At 37.5% G+C, this 18,710-nt stretch overlaps 2 protein-coding genes across 9 annotated transcripts; both read right to left on the bottom strand.

Moving 5' to 3' along the window:
* Window positions 1–8,123: 8,123 nt before the first annotated feature.
* Window positions 8,124–9,676, bottom strand: LOC133724966 (aspartic proteinase CDR1-like). Its single transcript, XM_062151958.1, has 2 exons — window positions 9,220–9,676; window positions 8,124–8,977 (listed from the first exon to the last, which is right to left on the bottom strand). The coding sequence occupies exons 1-2, from the start codon at window positions 9,674–9,676 to the stop codon at window positions 8,124–8,126; spliced, it is 1,311 nt and encodes a 436-aa protein (XP_062007942.1).
* A 2,033-nt stretch (window positions 9,677–11,709) lies between these two features.
* LOC133724341 (2,3-bisphosphoglycerate-dependent phosphoglycerate mutase 1-like) lies at window positions 11,710–16,704 on the bottom strand. Of its 8 annotated transcripts, none has more exons than XR_009853626.1 (12): window positions 16,465–16,704; window positions 16,311–16,364; window positions 15,360–15,601; window positions 15,017–15,240; window positions 13,894–14,012; window positions 13,659–13,815; window positions 13,443–13,544; window positions 13,234–13,353; window positions 12,794–12,939; window positions 12,642–12,710; window positions 12,428–12,487; window positions 11,710–12,107 (listed from the first exon to the last, which is right to left on the bottom strand). XR_009853626.1 is itself a non-coding variant. In XM_062151042.1 (9 exons), the coding sequence occupies exons 1-8, from the start codon at window positions 15,962–15,964 to the stop codon at window positions 12,443–12,445; spliced, it is 1,014 nt and encodes a 337-aa protein (XP_062007026.1). In that variant the 5' UTR covers window positions 15,965–16,191; the 3' UTR covers window positions 11,710–12,107; window positions 12,428–12,442. The 8 variants fall into 8 exon arrangements, 1 of the variants encoding a protein (XP_062007026.1); XR_009853629.1 differs by lacking the exons at window positions 16,311–16,364; window positions 16,465–16,704 and adding exons at window positions 13,013–13,098; window positions 15,960–16,195; XR_009853625.1 differs by lacking the exon at window positions 16,311–16,364 and having other exon boundaries at window positions 16,465–16,703.
* Between the last annotated feature and the right edge of the window lie 2,006 nt (window positions 16,705–18,710).

Below are 18,710 nucleotides of genomic sequence, written 5' to 3' on the forward strand. Positions count from 1 at the left end.
GATATTTGGACCTCCAGTTTTTTTCCAATTATTAATAGACAATTTTTTTTTTTTGAAACAAAGGTTCATTGCATTAGATGACCAGCCAAATAGCCAGAGTCTAACATACACTTAAAGATAGAAAAATGGCGGGGTAACTACCACGCTCCTATCTAAGTAATGTAAACTCATTACAAGTCGATTTTGAGCCCGCTTTGGAAGTGAACCCATAAACAAAGAACAACTCCGTGTCTTCTAGGGCAAAATCATTTACTAGCATCCCCATTAGCCAGGCGCGCAATTGCGGTACCAACAGAGAGCCACTTCCCAGCAAACAAATAGGAGTCAGATCCTCATCCATAAGCCGCTTCCTCCAGTCCAACTCAAGATAATTACCAATTCCGAAGAACCATGATCTGAATTAGTACTGGCACTTTAAAAAACCTTAAGCCCATAAAGTGGGCCTAGGTTGATAGCCCAACAACCCAAGTTTGAGCCCAGGCCCAAAAGCCCAAGCCCAAACCCGAGCAGCCAAGACCGTAGCCCTAGCCCCCAGTAGCCAAGCCGCCTCTGTCGCAGTCCAAACCTCCGGCGGCCGACCGCGACAGAGCCTGACCATGGTGACCTCAAGCTGCAAACCAAGCAAAGTCTTCGAGCACCTGCACGTCCAGATCCACCGACGAGGAAACAACCTCAGCCCCTCCAAGTCAGAATCAGGAGAACAGCCATGCACTCAATACCGGAATCTGACCTCGCACAGACCCAATAAGCACACCGTGATCACGTCGACCTCTCCGATCCACTGGTCTTCCTCCACCACCGAAAGACCCGTGTCCAAGCACCGCGATCTGGAATCCGACCGGCTGGCCAACACAGCCCACCTCAACGTTGTCGCTACCCGCGCCAAGAAGCCATGTCGCCGCTATACCAGCGTGCAACCTCAGAATCCTCGGCTGCCGCTCTCTGCCAAACCCTAGGGTTTCTTGATAAAAAAAGAAAAGAAGATCCTAATTATTAATAGACTATGTCAAGTCATAAGACAAATAAGGATAATGAGAGAAAAATGGAATATATATATATATATATATATATATATATATATATATATATATATATATATATATATATATATATATGGCTAAATACTAGTTACTACCCTGTGGTTTAGGGGAAAATTCTACAAAATGTTAACGTATGACATGCATACAATTGCCTTAAAAGTGGTAATTTGAGTCCTCAAAATAGTAACATTAGTCCTCAAAGTGGTAACATGAGTCCTTAAAGTGATAAATTTTCTTAGTTACCACATGAGTCCTCAAAATAGTAATATTAGTCCTCAAAGTGGTAACATGAGTCCTTAAAGTGGTAAATTTGCTTAGTTTACCATATGAGTCCTCAAAATAGTAATATTAGTCCTCAAAGTGGTAACATGAGTCCTTAAAGTGATAAAAATAGTTGATGTATGAGAAATGTTAACATACTATAGCTTTACCCGTGGTTTAGGTCCAAAATCAATTCAGCTCCTGGACTTCTAATTTCATCAAAAATACCCCTGCACTTTCAATTTTGATCTAATAGGTCCAATTCGTTAATATTCTGTTATGAGTTCAAGTTATAGTTGGATTATTTGTTAAAAAACTATTTATTTTATAGTAGGACTCACTCCTAAATTGACTATGCAGGCCACCTCGACACCACATCATAAAACATAGGCCATATATGAGCCACGTTAACAAGTTAAATAACTTCAATTATTGGAAAACTAACAAATTGGACCTATTATATCAAAATTGAAATGCAGGGGTGCTTTTGATGAAATTAGAAGTTCAGGGACTGAATTGATTTTGGACCCAAACTACAAGGTAGTAATCAGTATTTAGCCCATATATATACTCTTCGTACCTCCCACAAATATAACATTCAATTAAAAAAAAAAATTCCGGAATTTCCTTATATTGCTTATATTGTTTTATAATTTGCCTAAAACAATTAGGTAAAAATAATAATTTCTACACATGACCCATTTAATACAAAAGTAAATTCAAAACAATCTGATTTGAAATTTCCTTAACTAAATTCATTGAATATTATAATATAGTTATTACTCGATCTTCCAACCCAAAACCCTTGAAATCATTCTTTTAGCAAATTCAAAGGGATTCCAGGAACATGTCAAGATTGAGAACTAACCTTTGATTAATTTTGGTGGAGGAGAGACCTATTCATAAGAGAGCAATATCATGTCATTTTGATTCATTCTTCTTCTCGTGGTTGAAGATAGATATAAAAAGTAGAGTAACATATTGTTGTATCTCATGCTTAAGGGTGTTTTGATAAAAATAAAGAGGTCTACTTAGCTTTTAAAGTATTCTAAAAAGTAAATTAGAGGTGTACTCAAGGTTCGAAAAAACGCTAGGCGCTAGTCGGGCGGTGGATAGGATACTAGTGCCTAGACGGCGCCTAGGCGGTTTTGTATTTTTTTAATTTATATTTTAATTTTTATAACATTTAACTAAATATATATATATATATATATATATAATTAACTATTTTTTTAATTAAATAGAAATAGCTTTGACTAGTATTCAATTATCCATTCATATGTCTGAGATCCTTTTCAAAAAAATTAAAAAAAAATTTATCCAACAAAAAGAGAAGAAGCAGCATTCAATTATGCTTCTTGTTGGCCTTAGCATCCTATCTTTTCTCTCTCTCCCAGCTAACAGCAGCCACGAAGTTTTTTTTATTCTCTCTTTCTCTCTCTCTCTCTCTCTCAAACAATAAAATTCATTCCTTTCTCTTCCTCATCCTCTCATTCACGAAACCAGTAAACCAGCAGCCACCACCTCCACACTCTCTCTCTCATCTCTCTTCATCCATTTTTCTTCAATTTCTTTATTGTTCAATCAATAACCACAAAAAACAATCGATATTTTAACCTTGTGGTTTTTATACTACTCCGATCATCCTCCACTTTTTCTCTCTCTTTAAGCCGTCAAACTCCATGAAATAACCTGCAAATCCGCCTAGAAAGGGCGCCTAGCGCCCAACCAACCCCGCCCAGGTGCCTAGTCACTCGCCTAGGCTGCCTAGGCGGCCACCTAATCCCAGTCCGCCCAACAGCTCCGATTTGGCATTAGGCGAGTCGGAGAGCCGCCGCCCAGCGCCTAGGCGGCCGAGTTTTAGAACACTGGGTGTACTAAGTATGGAAGGTCAAAATAGCAAATTTGGAGGTCTAACTAGAACCACCCTTATACGTATTTTGGAGAAAAGAACAAGAAAGGGTGGTTCTAGTTGGACCTCTAAATTTAATATTTTGACCTCCGTTTTTTTTTTCAATTGTCATTAGACTTTGTCAACTTATATAAAAAGACAAATAAGGACAAAGAGAGAAAAATATATATTAAAAAAAAAAAAAAAACTCTTCTTACCTCCCCCATTAATAATTTTTTTTTTGACGATCACATTAATATAACATTCAATTAAACTTTTTTTTCCCTTCAGAATTTCCTTAAATTTTTAATTTACCTAAAAAAATAAAGTAAAAATAATTAATTTCTATACATGGCCCAATCATTTAATTCAAAACAATTTGATTTAGAATTTTCTCAAACTAAATTCGTTGAATATTTTGGTGCAGTTATTACTTAGATCCAAGGTCAACTCTTTTTAATTATATTTACTCGATATTGTTTATTTGAGAACCAAACTCTTTTCTAGAACCATCCATATTGCAAAACAAAAAAAAAAACAAAAAATTATGATTTGGATTAACAAAAAAATCTTTATAATTGTCTGCTTGTTCACCCCTCCAAGAATCATTTTCTAGTTTCGTCACTAAAAGTACACTAAAGATGTAGACAGTTTCTCACAAAATTCTTCGTAGTTGAATTGATAGATATATATAAAAAAAAATTAAAAAAAAAAAACAACAACAACAACAACAAATTGTTGAAGATATAAATTTAATTGTTCGAGGGTATTTTTGTAAAATTAAGGAGGGATACTTAGCCTTTTAAGTATTCGGAAAAGTAATTTGGAGATTTAACAAGTATGAGAGGTCCAAATTTTATTTACAATAGAGAATGAAAACCCTAGAGAGAGCGCCGCCCTGGGTTGCGCATCTCTGCACCTTCCTCCATCCGGCGCTTTCCATGGTGTTGTGTGTAGGAAGGATCGGCCGGGCCGTCTCCTCCTTTTTTCCTTTCATCCCCGTGAAGGCGTGGGATTCGAGCGCAGCGGCTGATAGCGTGCATCTCCTTTCTCCAAAATCTCATCTGGTCAAGGAGTTTTTGAGGTTGGTTCATCGCGTGTATGGCGCTGACAGGGCAGTTTTGCTTCAGCTCTCTTTTGGCAGGCGCCTGGGCTAGTGTCTGGCATCTTGGGCTCTTCCCAAAATCTGGAGTGGTTGGGCCTTGAACTAGATTACGGGGCTTTTTCTTAGGGCCTCGATTTGGTCAACCCATTTGGTGTGGGGTAGGCTGGATTGGGGTCCCAGGGCCCATAGTACTGTTTAATTTTTGTTTAGGTCACAAAGATCAGATGTTTGGTTGGAGCCGTTTTACAATGCTTCTAAGCATCTAGGTCTTTGTTAGAAGGGAAAAATGCACGAACAGTGTCTGGAGACTCTGAGGACTGTCAAAATGATACCTGAACTTTCAAACGTATCAATGTGATACCTTGACTTATATTTTCTTGTCAACGTAGTACCTATATCAACTTTCCGTCACGGCACCGTTAAATTTACCACTTGTGAGGCACGTGACATACAAAATGAAGGTAAAAAGACTGATTTGCCCTATAACTGACATTTAAAATGCACGAACAGTGTCTGGAGACTCTTAGGACTGTCAAAATGATACCTGAACTTTCAAACGTATCAATGTGATACCTGGACTTATATTTTCTTGTCAACGTAGTACCTACATCAACTTTTCGTCACGGCACCGTTAAATGTACCACGTGTGACTGTGTGAGGCACGTGAGGTACAAAATGAAGGTAAAAAGACTGATTTGCCCTATAACTGAAATTTTAAATATTTTTTTTGGTAAAAACATTTTAAATATTTTTTTTTTGGTAAAAAGACTGATTTACCTTTAATTTTTTTAATTAATTTTTTGGGCTAAATACTGGTTACTACCCTGTGATTTAGGTCCAAAATCAATTCAGTCCCTGGACTTGTAATTTCATCAAAAACACCCCTATACTTTCAATTTTGATATAATAGGTCCAATTCGTTAATATTCTGCTATGGTTCAACTTATAGTTGGATTATTTGATGAAAAACTTTTTATTTGATAGATTTCTAATAGTGAGATCCACTCCTAAATTGACTCTGCATGCCACCTCAACACCACATCATAAAACATATGTCATATATGAGCCACGTCAACAAGTTAAATGACTCAATTATCGGAAGACTAACAAATTGGACCTATTAGATCAAAATTGAAACTGCATGGGTGTTTTTGATGAAATTAGAAGTCCAGGGACTGAATTGATTTTGGACCTAAACCACAGGGTAGTAACCAGTATTTCACCCCTCCACCTCTCGTCTTCTTCCTCTCCCCTCGATCAACCGCTCTCTAAAAAGACTGGTTGTCCTCGCCAATTCCTCCCGCAACAACACCTTAGTACTCCTCGATTTCAGGCACATAGCGCTGACGCTGTTGACCTCGACGAAAGGATCGGCGGCGCACTTCATCGCCGATTTCAGATCTTTGATAAGCGAGGCTTCAAGAAGACTATGTCCTTCATTTTGGAGGACGAAATTGAAATTGAAATTGGGATTGGGATTGGGATTGGGATTTGGATTTGGATTGGGTTCTCTGGAAACTTCGACGGTACTCAAAGCGGGACTTGAGATCGAGGAAGGAGGAGGGCGGAGAGATCATCTATATCATTACTTGCTGGTGTTTTTGTTGTAGTTAATAACTTGATATTAATGGATTTTGAGTTTGAGTTCGAGTTTTGGTGGAGGTGTGGGTGTGGGTGTGGGTGGTGACGAAAAATAAAATTCAGGGTTTCTGCAACGTCTTTTTGGTTCTTCTTCTTTATTGCCCATTTCACAACAGGTCTGCATTGATGTTGTTGAGGCGATTTCAAAAGAGGAATGAAATTTTGTGTTAATTCGATCTGATACATCTGTGATTGTTTTGGTTGTTTTGCAATCCAAGTCTTCGTGCTTTCTCTGTTGGACTTGGAGGTGTTGAAGAGGCCATCGACCTCGCGGCGGAAGTTGATAAGGCAGCGGGTCTTCTCCTAGATCCAATGCTCGGTCCGCTTCTTCGGGGCGCGGACCTCATGGTCCTCGCCGCAGCTTCTGGTGTTGCCACCAATTAAGGCAGACTTGGGAGTTGAATAGGGTTGAATGATTTTGCAGAAACAAGTTGGACTTGGTTTTGTGTTTTAGAAGTGAATCGAACAAGGGAGGAGCTTTGCTAAAAAAAATTATTTCTCATTCTTTTTTGTTCTTGGAGTTCCCAGATCTTTCATTTCTCTTTCAAAATGGGTTTGTCGAGTTTAATTAAGAAGATGAACAAGAATGGGTTCAAGAACATGAACAATTGAGATTTCTTTTGTTTTATTTTTGCCTTTTTGCTGGGTTTGAGAAGATGAACATGAAGAAATGTTAGGTTCATACTTATCGGATTGGGATTTTTTTTTTTTTAGAATATATTGGATTGATCTTGGTTAATAGAAAAAGCAAAAAAAATTAATCATCTTTTATTTTCAATATAATAAATTATTATGTTTTTATTTTAAATTTTAAATTTATTCATTTAGGATTTGATGGAGTGGAAAAGTCTTTTTTGCCCTCATTTTCGGCCTCACATGTGTCGGACGTGACTCGAACTGACGGAGCCGTGACGGAAAGTTGATGTAGGTACTACGTTGACAAGAAAATATAAGTCTAGGTATCACATTGATACGTTTGAAAGTTCAGGTATTATTTTGACAGTCCTCAGAGTCTCCAGACACTGTTCGTGCATTTTTCCCTTTAGGATTTGATGGAGTGGAAAAGTCGTTTTTGCCCTCATTTTCGGCCTCACATGAGTTACACATGACTCGAACTGACGGAGCCGTAACGGAAAGTTGATGTAGGTACTACGTTGACAAGAAAATATAAGTCCAGGTATCACATTGATACGTTTGAAAGTTCAGGTATCATTTTGACAGTCCTCAGAGTCTCCAGACACTGTTCGTGCATTTTTCCCTTGTTATAATAATGGTGGGTGGACTGTCTAAAAGGTGGGTGTACTCTGGGTATGCGGAGTTCTATTTTTCTAGAATAGGATGTTTGTATGTCCTAAATGACGACTCTTTCTGTCTACCCCATTGGGGTGTGTCGTTTGGTACTACTTGCTGAATTATAAAACCGGGCTGACCTCTTTCGATTAAAAAAAAAGTATGAGAGGTCCAAATATCAAATTTGGAGGTCCAACACTAAAACCATCTAACAAGAAAAGAAGAAAAAGAGAGATTGAAAGACAGAATCGACAAATCTGCCTGTGCAGACAGAGCACTAAGAGCAGCTTAACCTAATGTGACTCACGTTTTTAGTTTTTATTTTTTATTTTTCCGTGTAAAACCCATATTGATCTTTAGTTAATTGGTTGTCTGGGATAACAATGCCAGATTCAATAACCCTCAGATTTTACAGAAGTTCAAACTTTTCTGTAGTCCCAGAGTACTACGTATCATTGTCATATGGTGGTACGGGCCAATCATATTACTCGAATTTGGTGAGGACTATGCATGGCGTGAAAAAAAAATTAAATTAAGATAACCAATAAAAAATAAGTATAAATCATTTGGACCAATTACATCAACCCGTACCACCGCGTGTACCATTGTCCAGGACTATGTTATAATTTTCATAAAATTTGAAACTATGGATTGATGAATGAGCTACTTTTCCCTGTGGACAAGGTTTTTGTTTGTGCATGAATAAGGAAGTGATAACAGTGCTGTAAGTTATAAGCATGGCTGTGCATAATCTGAAGGCAAAACCTCTATAAATATGCATAGCTAACAGCCATAAAGATAATAATTACCCTTCGAATTTTCTGATCCAATATTTCTACTACCCTTAACAGGAAAATTATTGCAGAAGCTTGAAGAATCACTATGTGATGTTAATCTAATGCTTGGTGCAATCAGCTGGCTTAAAGGACACAGTACTTTCCTCAAGGTCATAACCCACCAGGAAGTTCATTTGAGCCAAGTTTCCGAAGATCGCCACGTCATCAGACGGAATCATCGTAAAGCAAACCATATCATCCTCCACCCTAGCAAACGTGTTCAAAGCGTTCAACTTCACATCAGCACCACTAAAATGCGCAGTAATAACGGGGACATCAATGTCATGATCACTTTTGCTTCTAAAACAAAGACTCAGAACCCCCTTCGGATCACTAACACGCTCTGCATTAATCGCCACTTCCAAAGCCGAGACGACGTCGTTGTAGAACCCAGGTGGAAGCAAGGTCAGCGTAGTCCCGGAGTCGATGATTATGTTACCCTCACTACCGTAACTGGCAGCAACAGCCTTAGTGGATTGGCTGGTCTTGTAGGATAGTCTCTTTTCTCCAACGCTAATTGCTTCAAGAGTAAGGTAATAGAACGTGTTGGGTTGTTTGGAAACTAGAGGAGTTGAGACGGCACCGTTGCCTGAGACTATTCCGGCAGTACCAAAACTTATTTTGCTTGCAACGGAGGATTTAGCTGACGTGGGTACCAAGCAATAGGAAAATTTCCCTCCGTTTAGTTGAGAAATGAAAGAAAGTGGACCAGCGCCAAGACCGATCAAGCCGGAGCCGGACTCATCAAATGTGCCACCGTTTTCATGTCCACAACCGAAAATGATTTTCGGAAGGGAAACCGGCCGACCGGAAGCGGAGCCGATGGTGAAGGTCTCCTGAGCTAGACTCCCCCGAGTGAACGAACGATCTCCATAACGATAACTGTACACACAAGTGTCACCGTGGTCCCCACCTACAAACAAAGTGAGAAATTAGGAATCATAATTATATGAAAAAACAAGTGAAATCTGAAAGCCTATTTTCGTATCGTATAAAATGTCACTATACAATTCTATACAAATCTCAAAGAAAATTATTTTTGAAGTGCAAAATGACACAGCTTATGAAAATCATACAAGTGAAAATAGTGTATGGATGGTCCTTAGTCCCTTTAGGAAAAGCTTTGATTAAGGAAATAGGTTTTACTGTACACACCGCAAGAGGCTTCTTCAAGATTGGAGCATTTGTTGGACTGACAGGGGACGGTTCGATACGTGGAGGAGCGCTTAGGATCGAAGAGAGGTGGGTTTTGGTTGAAGCATTGCGTGCATGGCTTGCATTGGGTCCAGACAAGATCACTGCCCGTATCAGCTATTCCGAGAACCTCAACCGGTGGGGTTCCGATGGAGATGTTCATCAAGTATTCTCCACCACTTGGGACTATTTTGGATTCGATTGTATTCGTGCTTGGCTTGATGAAACGATGTGCACGTGAGATGGAGCGGCGGAAAGCGTTGTGCAAGCTGTCGAAATGGGTGGTGGATGAGTCGTACCAGGGGGAAAGCGGTGAGTCGCGCTGTATAAGATCAACAGTGAAACCACCATGGCTAGCCTCTGCCGAAAATGAGAGAAGAATGAAGCTTAAGCATGCAAGAATAGCTGCTAATGCCATTGTTTAGTGATACTGTAAAAGAATGAGGGCTGAAACATGGATGATGATGATGATTAATATAGAAAGCTTTTATACTGCTTGGTTTATATAGTAACGAGGTAATAGTCATTGGAAGGTCAATGGACAACGGGTATAGAGATGTGAAAGACGAAAGGGCATCAACTGGTTTAGTGTAATATCTCTTAGGCTGCCATAATCAATGTGGCCTTTTGAAACCGTTCTTTTTTTTGTTGATGATGATTGATTCTTAGAGAATATTTGACCTGAGATTCTGAGTTGCAACTTTTGTCGAACACCAAATTGCAATATGCGGAATTAATTTGAATGTGTGTGTAGGTTTGTACTTGGTAACCATCACAGTTGGTACCATTTTCTCATCTAGGATTAACCGCAAATATTCTCAAAATTAAAATAAAAACACCTCGAACAAAATGTTGGGCCATCACCATCTATACTTCATAGTATATAATAATAAATATTACAGGTACAATGTTATTACAAAAGATCAATTTTGGAATTTTCCTTTTCATGTAAATATTGTCCATGCAATATAATCCTATGTTGATATCTACATGTAATGAAATTGGTGACATTAATTGCGTAGATTATATAGGAGTTTAGAGTATATGTATCAAAAGTTCGAAACACAGATATTTATTAATTTCACCTTAATTGCAAAATATTCTCCAAATCAGCATTGAGACTAGTAGAGAAAGTGTACTCCTCCACACAAATCACAAGAGCCAGACATATTTTGATTGCTGCACTCAATTCTGAGGAGGATAATTTCTCGGAGGTAAGTCGGGTTTTAGATGATTGCAAAGACTATCTCTCTGCTTTTCAATCAGTTAGAGTCCGACATATTTTTCGTGAAGCAAATGGTGTTGCACATAGGCTTGCACACCTTGCTAGTGTTTCTGGCTTAGATGATGTTTGGTTAGATGAGACTCCTGCTATTATTCAGGATGTACTCTACGAGGATTATTGTAATTGTTTCTCTGTAGCACGGGGTTCAGGTTTTATGTCCCCCCCGTTGCAAAATTCTACTATTAATATAATAAATGGAACCGGGCGTGGGGCTGAGCCTCCCAGCTAGGCTGGGTTCCAAACCCCTTTCAAAAAAAAAAAAAAAAAAAAAAAAAAAAAATCACAAGAGCCAGCTAGTAGTTAGCATTAGCAAGCACCTATTCCATGCCCTCAGATATTCTTGCCGTTATTATAACAAAATTACTTTGAATGTCAGTTAATTACTACCAAATTAATTTTGAAAATAAAAACAAACCCTATTCCATATATAGCACATACACACCTATACATTATTTGGAGTGGAAGACCGGTTAGATATTGAAGAAGCAAATAGAGGCATAAATGCGGAACACAGCTACGTACTCGAATCTAAAATTGAAGAATCCATATATATCGGATATTGATTTCTCCAACATCTCATTTGAAACAGGTGTTATTCTCTGTTTAATACTGTGAGTTACAAGTGAACCAACTTCAAAGCTAGCAAAACCTCTGCGAGATAATTCTTTATGAAGCTCGACTGGCTTATTTAAGACAGATGAAACAACTTGCGTGTGACTTGTTCATGAAAAAAGAAGAGTAGACGCAATACGGAACATATTTATATGGCATATGATTTGGGTGGATTGCCTAAACATATGCATGCAGGGGTGAGGAATCATCTTTTTTAGGAAGTGGAAGAGGGATCATCTTTATCCGTACAAGATTGTCATTGACCTCATGGAGAAACTATCCTGGGCCATTGCAGCACATTTGTGGTAAAAGCTGAGAAAAATATATGGACAATAACCGCTCAGAATTCTTGTACATTTTGAAATACAGAGAGATATTCATATATTGTTTGATGGCATAATATTGTAATCTCACTAGTTAAATGTGATTAGTCTGAAACGTGACAGAGAAGGTAATAAGCCAAAAGAATTGAGAAGAGGAAGTAAATACATTGCACATTGCATCTGTAGGATGCGACAGAATGAAGTCGGAAACTCATAATCCTTTCTATGAGATTCTAGACAATCAAATTGAGATTTAATCCATGCTTCAGTTTCTCTGACATAGTTGGATGCAGTTATTTTTCTAGCAAAGTAGTCAAATAAAATTACAGCTCCAATTTGAAAAGTAGAAATCTCCATCTGAGATTGTCAAACATTGCCTACCCTACTAAAGTCATTGAAAATGAGTAAGATTACCAAATTCTATCACGATGGTTATGAGGTCAACGCGATTAAGTATGATGTAACCTTTTGTTCTACAAAATCTTTCACAGCAAGGCCGGTTCGTAATGTTCAGTGTCTGAGTTTGACATTTAATCAGCAGCATGTAATTTTATATATGCATGGAACTCACTGCATATGGGGTTCAATTGTTTCATACGCTCCCGAGTCCGAGTAAAAATAGGTTGCCTCTGCAAAAACACACATATGAGGCAAATAATGGTACACTTTCTACAAAGAAGATAAAAGGTACACTTGAAATGGTAAGGATCTAAATCATATATATCGGCTCAATAGATATCTGGTGGATAAGACAACACAGATTCTTATGAACATTGAACTACTCAACCAATCCATGCCAAAAGAACATTAGAAATCCAATTTTTAGACAGTTATCCCTGTAAATAGGGCATACATGTGACTAAGAACAAACAAAGCAGTGAATTTTGGTGGCATCCATTCTTTCAACAAGTAAGAATGTTCAGAGCAGTTGATCTGTTAAGGAGCTTACCTGTTTTCATATGGTTCAATACAACTTTTCATCCAACGTTTGCTTGTAAAGGGCCAAGCTCTGCATGCAGAAATTGTCACAAGCAGCTTATAAAATATTTTGCAAGGAATCAAGGATAAGTACAAAAAGAGAAACATATAGAAGCATATAGCACAGAGTCAGAGACACAATGTTGGTTGACTCATTACAAAACTATTTTTGACCCTAAACCTACCTGACTTAAGGGGTTTAATTGTTGTTGTCAACCAAAAGTACAAGAGAGAACCAGAGACACATTATAAACCTACAACGCAAGATGACGTCACTAGCCTTGGCATGACGAGAAAAATGTCTGAACATTTAACAGGCATATCAGTGCACTCATACATTTCTCAAGCCCATAGGGTTGCAAATGCGACAAGCCACTTCATGGTGGTATTGATTAAATATCTGAGCCAATCCAGAGTCGTATAGCGCTCAGCTCAACCAGGCTTATGACAGCTGGCTTGGCAAGTGCCATGAACTATTAATTGCTGCCACATGTGGAAGGGATAGTTTAGACAGAATATAGCAGAAAAGCATTCTAAATTTTCTATGTCGGACTACCAAGCCATAGTAAGGAGGACAGCTACTCCCAAGACTAGGTGGCCTCCCCCGAGCATTTACTTCTTTCATTCCACTAAGTATGTTTTCTGATTAATTTCAAAACCCCAGAAGTAAGTGAAACGAATTTGACAGCAATTACATGATGTTATAAGGTAAGGGTAGAAACAATTGGCTGAAAGTTTGAGCATTTTAACAACATAGATGGAGAAGAGAGTCCATACCTCAGTATAAGCATAAACACCAGCTTCTGTAGGTCCAACTGGACTTCCCCTCCTCATAAATTTCCCCTCCTTATAGATATAAAGCAGTGGTAGCCCAGTTGGTAATTCTAAGTTAACAACCTGTTTCCAATGAAGTACTAAGAGTTATTTCTGGATAATATAAAGTATTACCCAGGTAATCAGGAGTTTTTATAAATATAAGTTGTTACCTCTAGAGAAGTTAATTTCTCGAGATACATGATTATAGACCTTAATGAATTCCCATGGGCAGCAACCATCACATGCCTTCCAGATTGTAGTTGTGGTTGAATCTGCAATGTAATTTCTTCTCATTAAGTGCTTAAACAGTAAGACATCACCGGCACTCAGCTCCTCATAGGCATTGTATGTAAATATCAAATATTATAATAATATAGTTTACTTACATGGTCTTTAAAATAAGCTACAGCTCTATGGGAACACATTTCCAAGCTCTCACCATTGGGAGGAGGACTATTGTAACTCCTACGCCACTCATGCACTTGTTCCTTTCCATATCTTTCAGCTGTCTCTAGCTTATTGAGACCCTGTAATTCACCATACCTGTAGAAGACAACAGCCAGTAATACTTACTCAAATATGTTCAATGTAAAATGATGTGCAAGGGAAAGAACAGATTACATTCTTTCATTCAGTTGCCAAGCAGTTATAACTGGAATTGATTGCTTCTCAGTATCTTCACTGTAGATTTGACTCCATGACTTTGCCTGTCGATTCTCGTTGTGCATAATGATTGGAACCTGAAACCATAAATTGGGATGACATATATAACTTCCCTTCATGGTACAACAGAAATTGAGTAACAGATTATGTGTATTTCTTAAGAAATACGCAATCTCAATTATCAAACTTAGTATTTATCTCTGTTAGAATAGCTAGATAATAAATCATTTAACTCATAAGCATTTCTCTCTGTTAGAATAGCTAGATAATAAATCATTTAACTCATAGTAACATCTTCATGTTAAGTCTTTTTTGCTACAATGTTTAAGATATTGGATAGGAGTTTAAATTAAAGCAAAAAAAAGACCAACCTGTTTGACCCTAAGTGCACAACATAAGTATTTCAAGACTTTTGAGCTGCCCATAATGGTTTTAGTCGCTAAAGTATATGTTTTCTATTTAAACCTATGGTGGACAAACTCTAAAGAGCATAACCAACGAGATCAGCAACCAGTCACCATTGCTGGGGATGTTCATAGAGTGCTTATTTATAATCAACAGCATGTAGCAACACAGAACAATGTCCATTAGTGGTTGATAAAAGCACAATAAGAACATTTAGGCAAACATCTCCAGTGATAACAACCAAAAGTCTGAGATGGATAACTGCATATAATTTGAATAGTAATAGTCCGATTTGGTTAATACTTATTATCTTCAAACACTTTTAAACTCCTTTAAACTGTACTTTCTGATCTCAAACAATTGTCTGCAATATTATATGCATACAAATGACAGGTCAGTGGAATGGGCAAGGAATCACAAAAAATTGACGTTGTTTATGAAATTAAAATAGTAGGAGGGATTATGAACAATGTGCTTCAGGTAGCTGTCAAGGGATAGGAAGGGGTAGAGGTAGGTCCAAGGTACAAATCTTGCCATAAATAGGATATAATCATATCATGATGCTTAATGCCCTCTGCGTGTGAAGCACTTATCTGCTGAAAACTATCTATTTCAATTTAGAATTTTCTAAAGTCAAAATGTTGCAATGATAAGCTTAAAATTTGAGCAAAAATACCTTCTTGCAGTGGTGTTGGGTCATGGTAAGCATGGCTGTCATCTGCGCACGAATCAGCGAAGATGTATAAATCATATCTACAGGGATGTTGCTAATTCTCTTACCAGCTTCTATTGCTTCATCTACACCTCTCTTTGTTAAAGGCACATCAACACAACCAGTGAACAAGTTCTTCTCATTCCACATAGATTCGCCATGACGAATTAATATCAAAGCACTCTCAACTACAAAGAAGTGTATGGGAAATACAATTAAGAGAAAATGCCTAAATTTCACATAAGTATAATTTGTGTTAAAAGAATATTAACACATTTTGATGTCTCTAAAAAATTGATGGTAATACCATGGGAGCTGGATGAACTTGGACAAGTAGTTTGAGCCTGAGAAGATAATGCACAAACTACATGCTGTTGACCCTGTCTATAGCTACAATGTCCTTTTCTAAGCAAAGCGACATCAACAGCAAAATTCTTGGAGATAAATCTGAAAGACGAATGGCCACATTTGCTAGCAGAGCCAGCATCACTAACAGAACCATGGAGCTGAACGATCCCAATGGGGTGGCGAAAAGCAGTGGCAACCATTCTGTTAGATATCCAATAAACCAGTCAAATCAAAATTAAACTGTTCTTTGAACCCAAATTGAACAAACATTTTCTACTCTTTTGGCAAATAGTAAAGGACAGAACGTCAGATACACCCTCAGTAAGCTCGTTTTATTTTCTTTGTTTTTAAGTAACACAAGTCTACTGATTTAAAAGAAAAACACAAGCGAAATAGACACTCACTGAGAAGAACTCCTAGATACATGAGACAACACAGCAAACAAAGAGGAAAGAAACAACAACAACAAACTGCTAAATTCCGGTCTAAGCGAACAGCAAAAAAGCTATCTCTAAAACCAAAGAAATTGAAGCAGACTCTTTCCCCACAAGATGTCAACCTCATCCCTACTCAAATTCTCTTTTGTTCCTCATTTCCAAATGCCCCAAAACACTTCCACTGTAGCTCGATCATCTCCCCAAAATCAACCCCTTCTTTATCTCTCTCTCTCTCGAAAAAAGAAAAAAAAAAAAAACTATATCTTTCAGACAACAAAGTCACACAATTGTTAGTGACTAATAAAACCAATGTGCAGTTCAGGAAATGGAATCTGATTCCATCAAAAAGCTTATAACTTTATGATCTAATTGGATGTTGCTGCTTCAGTAAGCTAAGTATTCACAAATTTAAAGCACGTTACTTTACCAACCATGGATTCTCAAATTTATCTACACAACACAACACAACCCACCTAACTGAACTGAAGATCAAAGCCAGCGACAGATTTCATTTCATTCCAGTTTGTCTGAAATGCGGTTCCCAATTAAGAATAAAAGAATCCAAAGGAAAACAATAAAGGATCATGCTTGAAACAAAAGGTAAAGAAAGAAAGAGCAAAAACTCACATGAATAATTAGGGAGCTGAGTTGATCCAAAATGGGTTTAGAGGGATCGAATGGCTTGTGGGAATCAGAGATGGCGCTCTTTACGAATTAGCGGGGGAACACAGAGAGGTGGCGGAGTTCCTTTCGGCTTTAACCACGGCTATAACTCTTCAATAGCTCGGAACGTGACGACGTCGTATTGGGGAAGTCTCCTCTTTCAATTTGAACAATTTTTTTCTGTCGATTTGAATTCAACTTCCAACGTTAATGGGGTCTCTTCGATTTTAAAATCGGAGATATTCAAAATTATATATTTATTTTTTTATTTTTTTTTTATTGTGGAGGATTTTAGTACTTATAAATAATTTATAAACGATCATAAATAAAATTATTAAAGATCGGCCAACTCTAAACTAACAACACTCTCTTTGCTATGTAGATACATGAATGTATTGTCATGTAAATGGTATGTAGATACATACTTCAGTGTATACTGTATAGTTTAGACGAACTTTATATAATAGTAGAACATGCAGGAAACTACTTTCTCATTGTATGAAGCGGGTTTACCATGCGCACGTACGAGAGACGTTTGAAATTAAGGTGATCACATAATATATAATGCACCACAAAATTTGTTGTGTAATCGATCTCATGTTCTTTTCCTTGTATATGTGATTTTGGTCTTGGACCCTTGGTGGTTATCAATATGGATAGAGCGGCGTCTTCTTAGTTCCGATCTTTCTGCTAACTTTATTTTCTCTTTTGGTCAACGATCTTTCTTCTAACTAGCCAAAGTAAGTCATGCATACGTGCTAGGGCTGTCACTCGGTCGGTTCGAATCGGTTATAGCTAGATATTACCAACTTCAAAACCAAAGTTTTTGGTTTCAAAAATTGAGCTACCAATTACCAACCAAAATTTTCGGTTTTTAATCATATCTACCAAATTCGGCTTTTCAGTTTTCGATATTACCAACTTTAGAATAACTAATTCTTTGTAATATAAATTAGAATGAACAAAATTAGGTTTTTCAATTTTATAGCCGTAAACTTCGTATTTATCTACTAATTATCATAGCTTTCTTTTGTATACATGACATCAAATTTTAGCCATTTTCAATAAAACTAGGTTATTTAACCATCTTGGACTAGGTTACTCAAAATATATGTACTATTAACGTAGTATATTGAGTAATGTTCATACTATTATGAAATTTTTTATGTTTATTTCTTAATATACATGAATGTGTATTGAAAACCATAGTATATAAAGCTAATATATTTAGATAATCGGTAGACTCGGTATTTACTAAAATCAAACCAACTTTTTCGGTAATTTTCGATTTCGATTTTATCGGTCTTAGTTACCAAAAAGTCGGTTTACCAAACCTAAAATATTATTTGGTATTCGGTCGGTTTGGTAATTACCAAACCAAGTGGCAGCCCTAATACGTGCAATGTTCACTTGGAAGAACAAGAACATATAATCACAAACGCAGTGCTCACATATGATCATTATTTATGCACGTATAATATTAGCGAAAGTCTCTATGCTATACATATATTGAACAATCTACCTAACAAGGTTTAGCGCAGTAGCATTTTCGTAGGAAATCGCGGCAATGGCCGCCGGCGAAGCCTTCTTTTTGGCAGGTAAGTGCGCAGTTGCTACTTATAATGCAAGGTCCCTTGAACTTGCCACTCGGAGAATCACATGTCCTCAGATTTTCCCTGGCAACAATTGTCCGCCCCATCTCTACCAACATTAGCATGCATACGATGAGTTAATACGTGCCTAGCTAATAACTTCTCAAGTTATAATGATTGATTAATCAAAGTAATTAACAAGAGGGAAACAGAACAATACCAGTTGCCATGAGAACCAGGACGAGAAGGAAGGCAGCTAGACGTATTGAACGGTCCATGTTGATCTCTGTATGTGTAGAATGTAGACGAAGAAAAGAGATACAGGCCGGTTGTTGATGAAGAGGAAATGTAATGTTAATAGAGCTTATATAGAGTTGGAAATGGAGCATATTTAGAGGAAGGGAGCTCCTGAATCCTGATAGCTAGCCACAGCCAAAATAAGAACTCGGAGAAGGTTTAGCTGCTGGAGGCTCTCTAGGCAACTGCCTTGTTTCCTACATTTTGGGGACAGGGGATGGCTAATAATTGTTTCCATTTATTCAGACACAGTCTTTGTCAGGATTTTATTGGCTTAAATTTTCCGATTTATGGTTGGTCGCTATGTGTATCAAAATCTGT

Source organism: Rosa rugosa, chromosome 1 (genome assembly GCF_958449725.1).
Source record: "Rosa rugosa chromosome 1, drRosRugo1.1, whole genome shotgun sequence".
Taxonomy (NCBI): Eukaryota; Viridiplantae; Streptophyta; class Magnoliopsida; order Rosales; family Rosaceae; genus Rosa; species Rosa rugosa.

Bases quoted from the DNA above. Each gene is read 5' to 3' on its own strand.
- LOC133724966 (XM_062151958.1), bottom strand. From the start codon at position 9,676: ATGGCATTAGCAGCTATTCTTGCATGCTTAAGCTTCATTCTTCTCTCA. The intron at 8,978-9,219 runs GTGTGTACAGTA...CTTTGTTTGTAG, and splicing joins TCTTGAAGAAGCCTCTTGCG to GTGGGGACCACGGTGACACT.
- LOC133724341 (XM_062151042.1), bottom strand. The intron at 13,545-13,658 runs GTAAGTAAACTA...ATTACATTGCAG, and splicing joins TAGCTTATTTTAAAGACCAT to ATTCAACCACAACTACAATC. The intron at 13,354-13,442 runs GTAACAACTTAT...CATTGGAAACAG, and splicing joins AGAAATTAACTTCTCTAGAG to GTTGTTAACTTAGAATTACC.